Consider the following 18,050-nt stretch of genomic DNA (forward strand, 5'->3'; position numbering starts at 1 on the left):
TGAGTTTTTTATCGAGCTAAGCCCAAACTGTTTATGAATGACTTGATTTATTTATAGCCCTAAATCTATTGGGAAAAACCCATTGTAAAATAGTGATTTATGAAGGAATTCTTTTAGTCTATAGCCTACACCTTTGCAAACCCATGGAACACAGGCTTCTTTTTTAAATGTTAAAGGAGTAGGGGCCCTTCAAATTAACATTGGTTTCTTATTTATAGTTTTATACTACTTTCATTAAGGACTATCACCGACAATTAATTCTCAAGTGCCTGTTCACCAAAAATAATGTTTATTTAGAAAATCATGTTCTAAGCGACTCTCTATAATAGGATTGATATTTATCTATCACTCTTATTATAAAATAAATAGTTATGATATAGACTAAAACACTTTTTGATTTTTTTCTTTTTTGAAAATGTTTATTGAGTTTTCCAATATCTGGTTGTACAAGAAAATGGCCAAAATGCAAAAGACCCCCCTAGGGATTGGGCCATTTTTAACCAGTACCTCTACGCTATTGATTTTGTATCATTGACCATTGAGGTTTAAGAATTGACAAAGTTTGGCAACAAACTTTGTTATAGCCTAAGACTACAACTTTACTTAATATATTTTTATTAGATGTGAGTTTTGACAAATTTATCATTGAATTATACTTTCTTTTTATATCTTCCAAGCTTGCAAAATTTTCAGAAGATAAAAAATAAATAATTATGCTATCAATCAAATGTTTAAATTTATAGTTTTTTTGTAGTTTAAAATTATGCATAAAAAATAAGTTTATAGATTGAATGCTAAATTACATCCAATTGATATGAAATTTGACACGTGTGTTAAGAATATAAAGAACATGTAATTCAACAGTTATATTTTAAAAATATATAGCCATGTTAATTTTTTTAGTGTAAGTTGTAGCCTTTGACTACAACTAAGTTTGTATTCAAATTTTGTTTTTTAAGAATTATCAAAATTGACTCCCCTTCTCAATTTCGTTAATTATAGATAAAACTAATGTGTAACTCTGTGCATATGCAAAGGTAAAATTAAAAAAAATCACAATTATACATTTCAAATTATACTTTTTTTTAGAAGAAGTTGAAATTATATATAGTATTAGCTTACACATTTTTTAAATCATAGATTTTTAAAATATGTAATGGTTTCTTATTATATATATAAAATTTAGAATTTAATTGAATTTAGATTCTTCATTTTTTGTACCTAATAGTTCACTTGCTACAAAAATTAAAAAAAATTAGATAAATACATGGCACAAAATTTGACTCCAATTGAAATTTAATTTAAATTCTAATTTTATTTTCTCCAAGTTTTGACTATTAACATATATATATATAGATATAGATATGGTCACATGATGTGCATGTGACCATTTTACTATAAAAATAATACACCACATGCTATGACAATTTTCTGTTAATTATAGTTAAAAAAAATTGAGATTGAGAAAGTCAGTTCGAACAAAACCCTAAACCTCAGTAATAATACCATATAAAATTGATAGTACATGAGTTCAGTTTGCAATAAGCTCGAGGAAGTCTTAATTGGAAAATTGGTAGTCGGGTGCTTTCAGTTTCAGTGCAATAGAAGCATAAAAAATGGATCTAAACAAAAAAGGCCACGAGAGGCCCATTTCATTTGTTATTGGGCTGGGCTCTGGCCTCGTAAGGGAAAACGATATATATATAAAGCCCAAAACCAAAACCGCTCTACTGAGTGAGATAGAGAGAGAGAGAGAGAGAGAAACCTGTCCAGATTTGAAAAATGTCAGGATTGTGAAGTTGTGAATTGTGAATTGCAATGGCAAGCACGACGAAACCAAGCGCTCCCACGGCTTCGTTGCCGAAATCGGAAGCGGCTTCCAAAAGCTACCATTTCGCCCAAGCTTGGGATCAGGTACTCCTTTTTTTTTCCTGTGTTCTTGATCTACAACACTACAAGTGTTTTCGAAATCTGAATTCTTCTTGTTTTTGCTATAATCTAATTGGATCTAATGGTGGTTGGTACTTCAGAGTACTGTTCTAACGGAGCAGCAACAAGCGGCGATCGCAGCGCTATCTCATGTGTTCGCGGAGCGCCCTTTTCCGCCCAATCTATCTCAAGACCACCAGGATAACGCCGTCTCCGCGGTTGCGGCTTCCGCTTCGGCTAATGATAACAGCAACTCTTTCCAAGATTGTGGTTCTTCTACCACTCTACCACTCTTGCTCAATACAAACCAGGTTGAATGAAAGAAAAAAAATCCTTTTTTGCTATTATAAGTTTTTTTTTTCTTGGTTTTCTTCATTTGCCTGAATTCATTTTCTGTTGCAGTTTTACAAGTGGTTTACAGATCTTGAATCCGCCATGAAATCAGAGGTTAGTGCTTGTTAGTGATGTATGTTTGAATTGTTAAAGACTAAATTTATAATTTTATCACTGTAGCAGAGCAAATCTTTCTAAGTTTGTCCTAAGTTCGAACATTGTCTTGAGGCTGAGTGTTGTTATTTTGGTTAAATGATTGAAATTTATCCTTTTTTTTTTTTTTTGTTGATAATTCAATGGTTACAATTATGGGGACATGGGGGATTCAACCTACAATCAATGCCACTGAGCCACAAGGCTCTTGGCATATTTTTTTCATAATTCAATAGTGATTTCTCATTGTAACATATTTTTTGTTACATGGTATACTTGAATTGTTAGAATTAATGTTGAATTATTATATTCATCCATTCCTAATAAATTATTATTATTTTGTTTCTGGACAATGGATAATTTATGATTAGATCATTTTGGGTTCTAATGATGTCTCCACTCCAACTTGTTTGAGCCCACTCGTGAGGTGGAGTGTTATTTAATATGGTTAAATGATTAAATTTACCCTTATTTTTGTTGATAGTTTGATAGTTAAAACAAGGGGGAAGGGGGGATTGAACCAAGGTGCAATGCCATTGAGCTACAAGGCACTTGGAAAATTTATCATTTTTTAATAGTTTAAGATTGTGGAACAATTGGGAATTTATCAATAAATGCTAATTGGTACCTCATTCTTCTGTTTCCTTAGACAGAGGAGAAATATCAACACTATGTGAGCACGTTAACAGAGCGCATACAGACCTGTGACGGTATACTTCGTCAGGTATGTTTGATCGTGTTAAATATATTCCGTTGAGGATTGATTCTGTCACAGTACCTTTACTATGACTTATATGGTGGTGTACTATTTGGATTTTTAAGACGTCCAAGCTATTTTTATGTGCAGGTGGATGACACCCTGGACTATTTTAATGAACTACAGCTGCAGCATCAGGCAGTTGCTACAAAGACTAAAACTCTTCATGATGCGTGTGACCGGCTGGTGTGTTTTTTCTTGCTTTCTGATCTTTCTTGTGATGTTTTACTTGCCTAGACTCCACAATATTTGGCATATTGAAGTCCTGAAAACTTAAAATGTGGCTTCATTTTGACTTGAAGGAGAGTGGGCATCAGGGTTATTTGTAGATATTTGGCTTGTTCTTAGAGTCATTAGGTGCAAAGGAAATTCATTTATGGTTTTTTCGTTGGAGCTTCAACAATATAGCATGAGCAAGTTGTGTTAGGTCTTACCTTATATATGTGGCATAGCTCTATTGTCTTATGTTGGTGTTATGGTAATTCTTGTTTTGAAATTGATGACCATGTCTCACAAACTACCTAAGGTAGTAATGTTTGTTTGAAAAAGTTGATTTTTCCTCTCACTCTGCTGTTCTCATTTCAGGTGGTAGAGAAGCAAAGGCTGAATGAGTTTGCTGATGCACTTCGTAGTAAGCTCAACTACTTTGATGAATTGGAGAATGTAAGGTTTGAATGCTATCTTACCAAGAGTTTCAGTTTAGGGTCTGTTTGGATATAACTTATTTTTGCTAAAACTGAAAATATTGTTGCAAAATAATTTTTAAATGTGTGAATAGTACCGTAGGACCCATTTTTAATATTTTTTTTCTGAATAAAGTGGCTGTGGGTCCCATAAACATTGTGTGAACAGTGCTGCTACAGTGCATAAACAGTAAATTTTGTCTCTAAAAGCTGGAAACGTGTGAAAAAAAAAAAAAGAAAAAAAAAAGCAAAACGCAAACGCAAACGCAAACGCAACATAATTCTATCCAAACACTCACTTACTTTAAAAATTAGATTCTGCGCATATGTCTATTTGTTTGCCCTAACTTTTCCAACCATAGCCTAGTTGTATATAGTATGCACCTCATTTTTTATTTTATTTTCACATTTTGTGATCCAAGATCAATTGCATAAGACATGAACTTTAGAAGTTACTATTTATTTTTCAAGTTTTTTCCCACATGAGGAACTGTTTATAACATTCACGATGCTGTTTGAGTGACTGGGTTGCAGATTTCATTGTGACTTTGTGTTGGTGTTACTGTAAAATTGATCATTTAAGATAATATTGAACAGGTCCAACAATTGAGAATATTTCTGAAGTAACGGAAAATGATGGAACATTTTTTTAATAAAATTGATCATTATTTTTTGCTTCTTTTGTGTCTTTTGGCTGCTTTGTTTATTTATTTATTTATTTTTTTTGGTGCATAAAGTGTTCCTTTTTAAATAATACTTCTTACCTATCAAAAAAAAAAAAAAAAAAAAGAAGAAGTAGAAACTAGAAAAGTAAATTTCTACTCATAAGATCATTCTTGTTTGTTAAACTCCTTACAAAAGCACTCTAGCTTATCCAAATTCTGCAATTTTAAATGCAAAGCGCTTCTGTTTCTGTTGGACCCTTGAGTTGTCTCCAAACAAGATTGGAATAATGTTCTGCAAGTAATGGCTAATTTAATTTTACAACTATGTGCAGATTGCTTCCAATTTTTATTCTCCAAATATGAGTGTTGGAAATGAGAATTTTCTCCCGCTGCTCAAACGGCTTGACGATTGCATTTCGTAAGTGGATAATTTCTCAAGTCGGTGATTTCTTATAATTCTGTGCATCTGGGATTACTCAGTTAAATCCATGAAAGTTTGTTGGCTATTAGCATTTGTAAGTTGTAATGAAGTGAGAACTTATCATAATTGAATCTTAGGTATGTTGAAAGCAATCCGCAGTATGCAGAATCTAGTGTTTACTTGCTCAAGTTCCGACAGCTTCAGGTACACAAGTGACTCTGATGTTAACCTTTCATTCGGTGAATGACTGGGTGAAAATTAGTAATTTTATCCTCTACTATTGAGTTAGCTTCTGCGAGTATGGTTTGTTTTGAGTTTTGACTCGAAATAATCTAGAAATCTACTTGTTGACAGTCACGAGCTCTGGGCATGATCCGTTCTCATGTACTTTCTGTGCTCAAAAGTGCTTCTTCTCAGGTGAATTGAGCGTATTCATTTGAATAGTTGTCACACACACACGCATATGTAGATAGATAGGCACATGGGTAGACAGCAGAGGGCTCAGACCTCAGTGATGTACTTGTTCGTTCTGTCAGGTCCAGGCAGCAATCCGATCTAGTGGGAACAGCAAAGCAGCTGTTTCTGAAGGTGTAGAGGCATCTGTTATACATGTTCGTTTCAAAGCAGCAGCGAACGAGGTAGCCATTTTGTGTTTGGTTTAAAATAAAGATGTTATATGATTACCACTATGGCAGTGACTAGAGTCAGGGCATAAAAAATATATATAAATCCTTTAAAACTCTTATTTGGATCTCTCTGACGTGAGAATGGGAAGTGTGCTGTAAATTTATTTTTTCTTGTGTGGAGGCAACTAAAGATGGTTATATTTTGCAGCTTAAGCCAGTGCTGGAGGAAATTGAAAGCAGATCATCAAGGAAAGAATATGTTCAACTTCTTGCAGAATGCCACAAATTATATTGTGAACAGCGTCTTTCCTTGGTCAGTTGATGATTAATTGTTTTGAAAATAGATTTTAGGAAAAGCTACATTTTAAACCCTATAATTTAGGGTGCAACAAGTTAAACCGTGCAGTTTCAAAAATAATAAATTAAACACTGAAAAAATATAAATTTAAAACCTATAGTTTTAAAAGTAACATATTAAACCCTCAAACTATTTTAAACCCCAAACACAAGTTGTTCCACTTAAATCTTTGATTTGTGCACTGGAGAACCGTTTCGGTTTTATTTGTTACTTATGAAATTGTAGGATTTACTTTGTTACTATTTAAAACCTTGTAGTTTAATTTGTTACTTCTGAAATCGTAGGGCTTAATTTGTTACACCTTCTAAACTTTAGGGTTTAAAATGTAATTATTTTCTAATTTGAATTGTTTGATTTTAAAGGGGGTTCTATAATTTCGCACGTGATGGGTTATTTCTTGGTTTCTTCCAGTCATTTGTTTTAGTTGGTCAATTGGTTTTAATCATATGTTTCATTTCTCTTATGCGATCCAGGTAAGAGGCATAGTGCATCAACGGATATCTGAATTTGCAAAGAAAGAGTCCTTGCCATCACTAACTAGATCTGGATGCGCGTATCTAATGCAGGTAGGCTTGATTTTGATAAACTAGTGAAAATAGAGGGGAGGCTGTGGGGTTCAAAATCCACTGGATGCATGTGTAACTTACCAATAAAAGAAATGGGGGTTGTTGTCTGTCCTGTGCGTCCTTGTTAATTAAAGCAAATATGAAGAATTGCATTTTCAGATGTTGTTTTATGGCCAATAGTATTCATTTTCCTGGTTTCTATCAGGCCTTTAGGTGAAGTGGTTGTATTTAAATGTTAGTTGGAAGCCTTTGCATATTTTAGATGGGTGAATCCTTAGAAAGATTCTTCCACGACTGGATTTTTAGTGATGAATTTGATATTCCCATTATATTGTTATTCAATGCTTCTTTAGTGAACTCCAGTAATGCTAAACCTAAGTGTTATATGGTTCTGGTGACTTTGGGCCGTGCTATATTGAATGACGGTTTTCATATGACATTCTTGTATGTATGTATGTATCTAGAAAGAGTCGAAACTCAGATTCATGCATAATTATATAGTGGCAAGAGGTACTACCTTCAATTAGGTTGGATGAATCTCATATCCTCATGTTTTCTCACTAGAATTCCTAACATGTGAGCTTCCATCAAAGGGTGTGCAGCAAGTTTTTTATTGAGAAACAATTAGTTTGGAGCTCTGTGCTACAATTGGATATTTTCTGTTTGAGTTCAATCATTATAAATGTTCTGGCAGATCCTTTTTTTTTCTTTTTTCCTGGTGACAGTTTGATTGATACTGATATAAAATTGCAGGTCTGTCAGCTTGAGCACCAACTCTTTGATCATTTTTTCCCATCTTCTTCGGAGGATGTCTCAAGTTTGGCTCCATTGATAGATCCATTGTGAGTTTTCAGCTTGTAGAGTCATTTTTCTTTCTTACTTCTTCTTCTACTTTTTATTTTTCTATTTTCTTTTACTTTCCTATCGTTTTCTTATTAATTATTTTGAGGTTAACATGTAGTGGCTTAGGTTTAGTGTTTTCACCTATGCTAAATTGTTTTGCAATGATGGATAGTTGTTTCCCGCAGTTTCACATAAACATAAAAATTTCCTTAACCTTTCTTATGTCGAAGATGGAAAAACTCTGATATGACAGAAACCACTATTGAAAGATGTATTCACTCTAAATGTTTGTATAATTTAATGTAGTTTATTTTAATTGGTAAAATTTTCAGCCCTTGGAGTTCAGTACATCCCAAGGGAGATTCCATCAAGTATCTTAGATATTTTTAATTTGGGTTTTCATGGAAACTAGGAAAACGATTCCCCTGCAAACCCCCCCCCCCCCTCCTCCTCTCCCCCACCCCTTTGGCCAAAGAAACTTGCTTAGATGTGTTTAAGGGAAATCATCTAACAAGTTGTTAATTTTGGAATTTGAGTTGTCTTTTCACGTTCAAGGTGATCACTTCTTTTTATTTATAAGTTCTTTCTTTCTAATATTTTCCCCATAGAAATTGAGGTATTAGGGTAGATAAGGTTTTGAAAGTTGTTTGGCACATAAGATTTCTCTTTGTGTTTCCCTTAGAGTTTCTCTTAATCATTTCTGTGAGCTCCTTTTTTGATGTTGAAATTATTGAAGGTTTGGCTTGTTTACTCATCATTATTTTATATCTATTTCTTATGACAACAATGACTTATCCTGCAGGTCTACATATTTGTATGATACACTACGGCCAAAACTTATTCATGAAACAAATATTGATTTTCTGTGTGAACTTGTTGATATCCTCAAAGTTGAAGTCTTGGGAGAACAGGTAAATAGACGGGGTGAATCGTTAGCTGGGCTACGTCCTACATTACAAAGAATTCTAGCTGATGTTCATGAGAGGTTGACTTTTCGTGCACGAACACATATTCGTGATGAGGTAATCTTTATTCTTGAAAAGTTGTTCCTATTGATTCTTTAATCTATGTATTTGCAAATTTTTTTATAAGATATACATTGTTGACTGGGCTTTGAAAGCTTGTTCACCTGATTTCTAAACACAAAAAATTTTCACTTGTTAGCAGAGACAGAATTGATTCTCTTTTTTAATGATGTTCTACGTTAAATGTCACTTGTTAGTCGGGCCCTACAAAAGTGGGAGTTTTATGCATTGGGTATTGCTTTTTTAATGAGATTACCAAGAACCTTCGATGCCATTTTTGAGGTGTTGAAGATTTTCAGTGATGGCGGGCATATAAATGGATTAGGAAATTTGGATTCTTTCCTATATGATCATTTACACCGTGATTAATATGGTTAATTGATCACTGTTGATCTTTTGGATATATTTTAGAAAAATAAGACTTTCCTCTGTTTTCTTTTCTTTCCTGAGAAATTACTTACTCTGGATTGAGTGATTTATTACAAGTAGCATCTGAATGCTATGCAACTATGTAAAAATAAATTTGAGGAATTATATGCTTGGGGAACAGTAAATGTACTTGTGGAAGGATTGGAATAGCAGTATAACCCTTCTGGAGTTGCCTGCTTCTGTGTCACTTGATGTTTGTGACTTGACTTCCAATTGTAGAAAGAACCTTCACATTTAACAGCCTTTCTTTGAGATAACTATACTAAGATCAATTTCATAGATTTCTTTTCCTCTCTTTGCTATTTCTTAATTTTCTAGGGAAGCTGCTATTTTGTTCAAGTAGATTGATTTTGTTTGGAATTTTATGCCTGCTTCTTATGTAGATAGCGAATTATTTGCCTTCTGATGAGGACTTGGATTACCCTGCAAAGCTGGAACAATCTATGGAGAATAACTCAGAAACTATTTCTGTAATGTACCATACCCTGCCTCTTTTTTTTTTTTTTTTTAAATTCATATATATATATATATATTTTTTTTTTTTAGAGCTTAAATAAAATTTGTGTCTAATAATTAAGTTGCTTCATAAGGATGTGTTCATGCCTATTCTGCTGTCCTGCATATTACACTGTGAGATAACTATAGTTATGTTAAATTGTCCAACTTGTAGGAGTATTAGACACATAGTTGTTACAGTAGTTGCATCTTCTCTCTTTTTTGTGGTGGTCTAAGTGGAAAGATGTCAATTAGGGAAGTAATAAAAGATATGTGTCAATTAGGGAAGTAATAGAGAGTATGACTTCAAATAGAATAGAATGGAGGAAAATAATACATGTGGCTGACCCTAACTAATCTGTCAAGGATTTGTAGCTGACCCCAAAAAGTTTGGACTAAGGCTTTTTTGTTGTTGTTGTTTGAGGGGAAACATGTGTTACTTCTACTCTTGTGGTGGTTGATAGCATGTACCATTTATTCACTTTTTGACTCCCTGATATAAAGTATAAATTTATCTTGAATAATGTTCTTACATATATACACCTGCTTGTTTATCAAATTGTAGGCTGAGGAAAACCCAGATGTATTCAAAACATGGTATCCACCGCTGGAGAAAACCCTATCATGTCTTTCAAAGTTGTATCGTTGCTTAGAACAAGCAGTTTTCACTGGTTTGGCACAGGTATTTAAATTTTTGGATTATCAATTTTTCTATACTTCTCATCTTTTAAATTGGCTTTCATGATTATTTTGTTGAAAATTGGGTTGTTTGATACCTTTATCAGGAAGCAGTAGAAGTTTGCTCCATGTCTATCCAAGTAAGTATGCTAGAGAAAGAACACTCTATACAGTGGAATGCAACACTGAGAAGTCATTGTGCATTAGTACTATGTCACATACAATCTTATGATATCAGTGGAAAATTTGGTTGTTTCTCCGGAGAAGAGGGGATTTGATTATGGCCTCCATATGTTGAACTGCTTTTATGATTCCTATATAAGCATGTCAACAAACAACCATATTTTATGTGTAGCAGTGTGCTATGCCTTTTTTTTATAAAAAAATTGGTGTTCTGTTACAGAAAGCAAGCAAACTCATTGTGAAGAGATCATCACCAATGGACGGGCAGCTCTTCCTCATAAAACATCTCCTTATTTTAAGGGAGCAGGTGATCTCTCCTCTCTCTATTTTCCTGGTGGTTATTCTATTATTGAAGTGATTACTAATAAATTTTGCTGGCTGTAACTAATCATGTTGTTTTTTACTAATAAATTCTGGTCTTCCAGATTGCACCTTTTGATATTGAATTCTCGGTTACTCACAAGGAACTTGATTTCTCACATTTGCTGGTAAGTATATCTGAGGCTAAAGCTCTCCTTTCGTCGAGTGCATTAGTGTTTCTTGTTTCTGCATATAAATCACATGTTCTAGCACTTCTCTAGCTGTGTATGGTTTTTTCTTTTTCCTGTTTTTCCATTTTTCATTTTTGAATAAATAAATGCTTTGTGCATTATATCTTAGGAAAGTAGGTACACTTTATTTGGGGTGCCATACCTGAGACACTTCTACACTTGTGTCCCAACTGTGTCCTTTAAAAAAAAAATTGTGGGACACGGCTGGGACACTAATCTTTTATTTATTTTTAGTTTTAATCCTGAACACTTATTTAGTTCTTTTATTTACTCTTTTGGATCTTATTCTTGGTTTGTATTCTAATTTCTAAGCATAATTTATTAGTCATGAATTCACTTTATTATCCGTTATTACTCTTAAATTGATATATGTTTAATATTATATGAAAAAAAAAAAATGCTTAACAATATTTAAAAATATAAATAATAATATTTAATAACTAATTAATATGCGTATCCCCACCGTTTCATGTCCTAATTTTTCAAAAATTGTCTTGTCGTTCCCCTACCCATGTCCATGTCCATGTCTGTGCTTCCTAGATTATAACTTAACTTTTAGATCTTTGATTCTTTTCCATTGTATGTATTGGAGTTATTTGTTGAGGTAGAGTAAATTCAAGGCTTTTGGTTCTATAGGAGCTGAAATTTAAATCTGGTGTGGACTTTGTTTTGTTTATTTTCTACAAGTTTATAGTATTTCAAACTTAACTCAGGGGCTGTAGTGCAGTGCTTCATTCTATTCTGATGGTTTTCAAATATATTTTTATGGATTAAAAATGAAAATGATGGTTGAGTTGTTGGCTGTATAGTCTGTTCTTCAGTCTTCAATTGGATGTTTTTGCCAGCAAATGGGTTGGATTGTGGTTTATTACCAGAAAATTTAGAATGTGACACTGGATTATTACACTATGTAGAAATAAACTTTTTCATTACTAGAAGTATGATTTACAAGTAGTTTACCTGCATCATCAGAAAAAAAATAGAAACTATTAAATGATTATCACCTATGTAGCACCGATACAGATACAATACGTAGTATGACATGATACGTAGTACAGTGACACGGCATTTCTTGAAAAACTAGGATACAATACGTCGAGAATATGAAAATTAATTAATTAATTTTTATTTTTAGGTATATATATTTTATATTTGAAATCATTTATGTTTATTTTTATTTTTAGGTATATATATTTTATATTTGAAATCATTTATGTTTAATTAGAAAGTCTCTGTTATCTTCCACTTTAATGTAATTCTTTTTTTTTGCTTTAATTCCACTGCCAGGAGCATTTAAGACGTATTCTTAGAGGTCAAGCCTCACTATTTGACTGGTCAAGATCAACTTCATTGGCAAGGACCTTATCTCCTAGAGTTTTGGAAAGTCAAATAGATGCTAAGAAGGTTTGTGACTTTTCCCTACAACACAATCTTTAAATGAGCTCAGTCCAGAGAATAGATGCTTAGCTGAGGAAAAGGTGATTTAAATATTAAACTAATAAATGAATAAGTGCACTTAATGGTGAGGTCATATATAACTCATGTTCTAGTGATGTCATTCTGGAAATTAAGTTGTATAAACAAATTTTATTGATATATTTTGCCATGCCTTTTAGCTTTTAATATGCTATTAGAAATTTGATGGTGATACTGCTTGTGCTTTCTACGAAAGCTTTAGTTACTGAAAGCTCTTGTATTTATTGGTGACTATTTCTTATTTGCTGCAGATATTGACTGTGCAATCACCAAGTCACTTATGAAAATATCAATGAACCCAAATTTTAATTTTACATAGGCCAAGTTTATTACTTCATTCCTTCTCCCAATTATGATCTCTGATGCTCCAACTAATGTTTTTGGAGAATAACTTCACTTTTGGTAGTTGGTTGACCATTCTTTTCAAGTTCTTTTGATACTATGATATTTGTCGGAACTTTTTCTGTGTATTTCTATTACCCTTACTTTGAATAACGCTGTAATATGTGGTAGCATTCATTCACTTGCAGGAGCTTGAAAAAAGCCTAAAAGCCACCTGTGAGGAGTTTATTATGTCAGTCACTAAGCTAGTTGTGGATCCTATGCTTTCGTTTGTTACCAAGGTTTGTCTTTTGCCTCATTAATTATGATGTTAGACTTAATAAAGAATATAATGAAGAAAACGTAGCCACTTAGCAAATTGAGAGATCAGACCCTGGATCCAATTATGAAGGAAGTTAACAAATCAAAGTTACAAGTGAGATAGGAGAAGGTTCATCTCATGTGAAAAAAAATTTGTACAATCTTGGAGAACAGAGCACCTTGCTTCTCTTGAATCTTGTATCTTAATGTGATGCAAGAAGCAGAGTAAATTTTATTTTAATTTAGCTTGATTTAATTTTAGAAGTCATTGTATTTTTTATTGGTCAATTTGATTTGATTTTAAGCCTTATTTTTTAATTAGGTTATTAGTATTACATTTAAATTTCCTAAATTCAAGGGTATTTTTGTAATTCAATAATTGAGATTTCCAAAAAATAGAATTAGGCTTTAGTCCAGATAGTCTATATAAGAATGCTATTGTACTCATATGGACACAAATTTATGATGAATAAAATTTCAGTTGGAACTTTTCCAACTTTTTTTAATGGCTTGCTGCTAACTCCAAGCAACCTTAGGTGTTGATTCCTTAGTTATTTTTATTTTTCTGTTCTTCAATTTCGTTGTTGCATCCATTTTAGTTTTGTTCTTCATTAATTTAGGTATCAGAGCTTCTTGTTCTTAATCAGTTTTTCTATCAGCATTTGCTTCTTGTTCTAAATCAGTTTTGTTATCAGAACAAATGCTCTGGCTCAATTTTCAAACAAAACCACCACAAATTACCACCCTCTATAGTAATCAATTCCAACTCCAACTGCATCACAGTCAAATCTGAAAAGCCAAAACCCACCTTACTTGGCAACCACTAGCTACCAAAAAATAAAATAAGAAAAAAGAAAACCAATTTATTGAATCCGAAACACTGACATAATTCCAGCTGCCACCAAGTTGACCACAATGTACAACCATGATTCCGCCCATTAGATGCATGAACTTCAATCAATTGAAATCGCAATCTAAGAGCTTCATCAAGGCTGGTGTCGAACAAGGAGATGACATCCTTGACCAAGTGTTGTCACTGATAACCAATTGACCAACAACTCTTGATTTGTCATTGCCAAAATCAAGGTGTGCCCATTCCAATCGCCAACAAAACTGAGCAGTTCGACTGTTTCTTGGTCAAGATCTGTCGCAAGGACATCCACAAATGTCGTCAGATTGCTCCTAATAACTATCTTGACCATCTCTTCAAATTGACAAGTGATGCCATTTTCATCATGTTTTGGAAGCTAGTCGTTGGTTTTTTAGTCTCTGGACCTTGTTTGGGACAGTATTAAGCCCATACATCTAGGCTCATGACATAAGTATTAGCCATGGTAAGCCCATCAGCCCACATGTTGAAGACTAGTTTATTTCATTAGTTCCAAATCAACTATAAGTCCACAAAATTTTAAAGCTCCATAAAGATGCTGCGTGCCCAGAACAGAGCAAGGTCATCAACAGACGAAGTCAGCATGCACAAGTTCTTGTTACAATTATTTGTTGAAACTTTCTTCTATTGAACCATGATAATATTAGAGGCACTGACTTTATTATGGTTGTCAAGACTCATAGATTTTGAACAATTGGTTATATGACATGGACCAATTATCTAAACAAGTAGGTTTTTCAGATGATAAGAAAGTAAGGTTTGCCAAGATGAAACTCATTTTTAGAGCTATGGATTACTGGAGTGATATTGAGAATCTTCATCTTAGATTTTACAAGCTTGCCGTAACTGATTGGGATGAAAGGAAAAATATCTATTTTAATTCAATTGAAAGAAATATCTACTCCAATCACATCAGATGGTTTTTTAGATCAAAGAAATAGTCGGGGCAAGGGAGCAAACAGTCAGTAACACAATTTATAGAAAACAATATGAGTGTTCATGCAATACCTAATCCTAAGCCACTCTAGCAAAGCTTGCCATGGAACAAACCTTAGCAAATCTTGCAAAAGCCTTTCAAGACTTTTTCTTTTTTATAGAACCTTCTTCTTTGAAAGGTTCGAGATAATTAATAATGGACTTGAGTCATTGGAGGCGTCAAGGATGATATAGGTAGCAATGAACTTAAAACTTCGTTCAATGACAATGCTGGTATTGAAACCGTGGTGATGAGGAAACATCAAGTACCACTGGAACCTAGTGTTGAAAGCAAAGAACAAGTACCAACAAATTTTGTCTCAATGTTCATGCGACAAAAAAGAAAATACCGTAGAGCCTAAACAAGTTGAAATATTTGAACCATTTGTAGTAAACTTAATTCAGCCTCTAGAAGAGTCAGAAATGTTACTTACCACTAGAAATTTCTCATTTCTTGATGAGGAGAGAGTTAAACTAGAGAGCAACAAATTGGTTGGTACACATTGTTGTGAAAAGTGAGTTTGATGCATCTACTACTGATCATCCCTCTATGGTGCATGAAGTGAAAAAGCTTGATGGCGTGGAAAAGTTTGATTTAAATCTCTCTGAGGATTGAGATAAGGCTGTCACATCTGCAATACTGATTTTATTATTTTAAATAAATTTAATGATATGGTAGAACACAAGCCTTCTTTATTCTTGGTGTTGCCAAAGGTGATTCAAGAGTTGGTGCAAGTGTCACATGCCTAAATTCTTATGATGCAAAGGCACAAAGAAAATTCTATTTAATTTAGAAGTCAATTGGATTTTATTTGAGGTCTTATTATTATTCTTTGCTCAAAATTTGAGTTCTTATTAGTTAACTAAGTTGTTAGTAATTTATTTAATTTCCTAAAGTCAAGGATATTCTTGTGATTCACTAATTGGGATTTCTTAAGTCAATTAAAATTTTGGTTTAGTCCTAGTAGTCTATATAAGCATGCTATTTTATTCCTATGGAGACAAGTTTATGATGAATAGAAATTCAGTTGGAACTTTTTCTATTGTCTTAGTGCTGAATCTAGCCAACCCTAGGTGTTGATTCCTAGGTTTTTTTATTTTTATCTAGCTTGGTTCTGAGTCCTAGGTTATTTTTGTTTCTTTGTTCAATTTTGTTGTTGCATCTGTTTTGGTTTTGATCTGCATTAATTTTGGTATCTGATTTCTCTCATTTAAATTTTCTTGTATTTATATATCAAATTTCAGTTTTCATGGAGTTTTGTTCAGAGGCAATTATTTGTCTTTTTAGTCTAAATAGTTTCCAATTTGTTTTTGTAGGTGACAGCTGTGAAATTTTCTCTATCCTCAGGCAGTCAGAATCAAAAGCAAGAGTCCGTTTTGGCCAAACCACTTAAGGATCAAGCTTTTGCTAGTCCTGATAAAGTGGCAGAAATTGTTCAGAAGGTATGTCATGTACCTTACTTTGATTTATGACAGCTTGATTAGAAGTGGTCTGAAGAAATTACATATATGAGGAACCTTAAAATATTCCTCATTTTTGGTTTTTAAACGGGAAACCATCGCAAGATGATAAATGATCAATTCTTTTCAACCTGCCAACAAAAAAACGCTTTTCAACCATGTACTGATGCAAGTGATAGATCTTGTATTAAATGATTGATTTAACATGTTAATTTTGAGGATCATATTATTTGGTATACAAATTTTCATTGTTTATGTTTAAATTTTTAAGGCTCACATGTATTGAGTTTGTATTTCTGGAACAGGTGAGTGCTGCTATTCAGCAAGAGTTACCAACAGTAATAGAAAAGATGAAGCTTTATCTGCAGAATCCATCAACCCGAACAATTCTTTTCAAACCAATAAAGTAAGTTATGGTGCAGAATTTGCAATTTTAATGTTCATGTTTTAATGTGAATGGTTAACCTGGTTCAATTTTGGTCTTATTTTAGCTGATTTTTTTGAAGCTAATGTTGAGTTCATTGGCAAAAATCATTGTTTCAAGTTTCATGCATTCAGGAAAAAATTACAGAAGTCTTTCTGTTTGAAGCCTACCTGGTTTAGGAGTCTCTTAAGTATTCTCAAATGATTAGAATTCTAGTCTTTGCAATTTCATTCTTTTAGTACATACTGGCCTAGTAAAATACGCAACATAAGTGGCTTTTTTTAACTACGTATTAATCCATGGAATAATTAGGATCATCCGAACTAATGTCTCTGAGCCTGGTAGTTGTTACTTATGCTCTTCACCCTTATTGCTGATAATTCAACCAAATAATTTATTCTGGTCTAGTGCACTCTTAATTATCCTTTTTTTGGCTTTTTCTTTTTGTTTTTGGGTAATGCAGGACAAACATTGTGGAAGCCCATGTACAAGTACAATCCCTGTTAAAAGCAGAATACTCCCCTGAAGAAATTCAAAGCATCATCAATATGGTGTCCATGCGGGATCTGCAAGCACAACTTGATAATCTCCTGTAAGGTTTTCGTGAAGTCCATTGAGCTAGTTAATGCCAACTCTTTCCATCAATAAGGTGAGCTTTACCCTAAAGAGCAGTTTTAGGTCTGCCACTATAGTTTCTTGAGGTTTCTGGTCGATTTATAGTGAATTATGAAATATAGATGTATCAGGAGGTGTAGCTTTATTTTATAGAATCCATATCAATTTATATATTTTGGTTGGGGGTTGGAGATTCTATGTTTAAAATCTTCATTAGTTATTCTTTCATATATTCATGTTGCTTTTGATAATGCTTGAATGATGATTTTGTCAATAAGGAGATGATGCTTGATTAATTTTGTTGCTTCGAGTTTGTGTACATAACATTAAACGTATGCAATTTGACGGTATAATAACTTCTTACATCTGAATTTGACAACTGAAGTGTGCAGAAGGGTCAGCTAATATATTTTGCCTGACAACTAGAATAGAACAACTCGTCACCGTATATAAAGATCTCATTATGATAAGATTTGACCGTCATCGGAACCGCAATAAAATTTTGTAGAAAAAGGGGAAAAAAAAAAGGAATCTTCCTTTAAACAGGCATAGGATTACGTCGTCTTGGAGCCAATCTACCAATCAGCTTGTGCACACACATCAATAAGCTCTATAGGATAAGCAGTTCAATTTCTAATTAGTAATTAGAACAAGAATGATGTTAGGAATACTTGAAATTTTATTATATAGAGTTTATAAATTTATGTTTTATCAATCACAAAAATAATTTAAATATTCATTTATTAGGTATTTTAAGGCCCCGTAATTGTATTCATTGTTACATCAATTTTTAGGTTTTATATAAAAGTTGCAGTTGCTTTAGCACTATCCTTAAAAAAAAAAAGAAAAAAAAGAACAAAGAAAAAAAAGTGT

The 18,050-nt window shown here is 33.0% G+C and overlaps 1 protein-coding gene across 3 annotated transcripts; it reads left to right on the forward strand.

Moving 5' to 3' along the window:
• Positions 1-1,732: 1,732 nt before the first annotated feature.
• LOC126715743 (conserved oligomeric Golgi complex subunit 3) lies at positions 1,733-17,473 on the forward strand. 3 transcript variants are annotated; one of them, XM_050416516.1, is made up of 24 exons: positions 1,733-1,914; positions 2,031-2,240; positions 2,332-2,376; positions 3,065-3,139; positions 3,263-3,358; positions 3,758-3,835; positions 4,853-4,938; positions 5,079-5,145; positions 5,296-5,358; positions 5,478-5,579; positions 5,776-5,880; positions 6,399-6,491; positions 7,245-7,333; positions 8,137-8,356; positions 9,172-9,258; positions 9,849-9,965; positions 10,069-10,101; positions 10,365-10,451; positions 10,570-10,632; positions 11,983-12,099; positions 12,702-12,794; positions 15,995-16,120; positions 16,444-16,544; positions 17,026-17,473. In XM_050416516.1, the coding sequence occupies exons 1-24, from the start codon at positions 1,819-1,821 to the stop codon at positions 17,156-17,158; spliced, it is 2,382 nt and encodes a 793-aa protein (XP_050272473.1). In that variant the 5' UTR covers positions 1,733-1,818; the 3' UTR covers positions 17,159-17,473. The 3 variants fall into 3 exon arrangements, with proteins under 3 accessions (XP_050272473.1, XP_050272474.1, XP_050272475.1); XM_050416517.1 differs by lacking the exon at positions 3,758-3,835; XM_050416518.1 differs by lacking the exons at positions 15,995-16,120; positions 16,444-16,544; positions 17,026-17,473 and having other exon boundaries at positions 12,423-12,751.
• The last annotated feature ends 577 nt before the right edge of the window (positions 17,474-18,050 follow it).

The sequence above is a fragment of the Quercus robur genome, chromosome 2 (assembly GCF_932294415.1).
Source record: "Quercus robur chromosome 2, dhQueRobu3.1, whole genome shotgun sequence".
In the NCBI taxonomy this organism is placed as follows: domain Eukaryota; kingdom Viridiplantae; phylum Streptophyta; class Magnoliopsida; order Fagales; family Fagaceae; genus Quercus; species Quercus robur.

What these genes read in the sequence shown, in the direction of transcription:
- LOC126715743 (XM_050416516.1), top strand. Translation starts at nt 1,819, where the DNA reads ATGGCAAGCACGACGAAACCAAGCGCTCCCACGGCTTCGTTGCCGAAA. An exon ending in TCAAAAGTGCTTCTTCTCAG is followed by an intron (nt 5,359 to 5,477) that starts GTGAATTGAGCG and finishes TCGTTCTGTCAG; the next exon opens with GTCCAGGCAGCAATCCGATC. An exon ending in TTTGCTCCATGTCTATCCAA is followed by an intron (nt 10,102 to 10,364) that starts GTAAGTATGCTA and finishes GTTCTGTTACAG; the next exon opens with AAAGCAAGCAAACTCATTGT.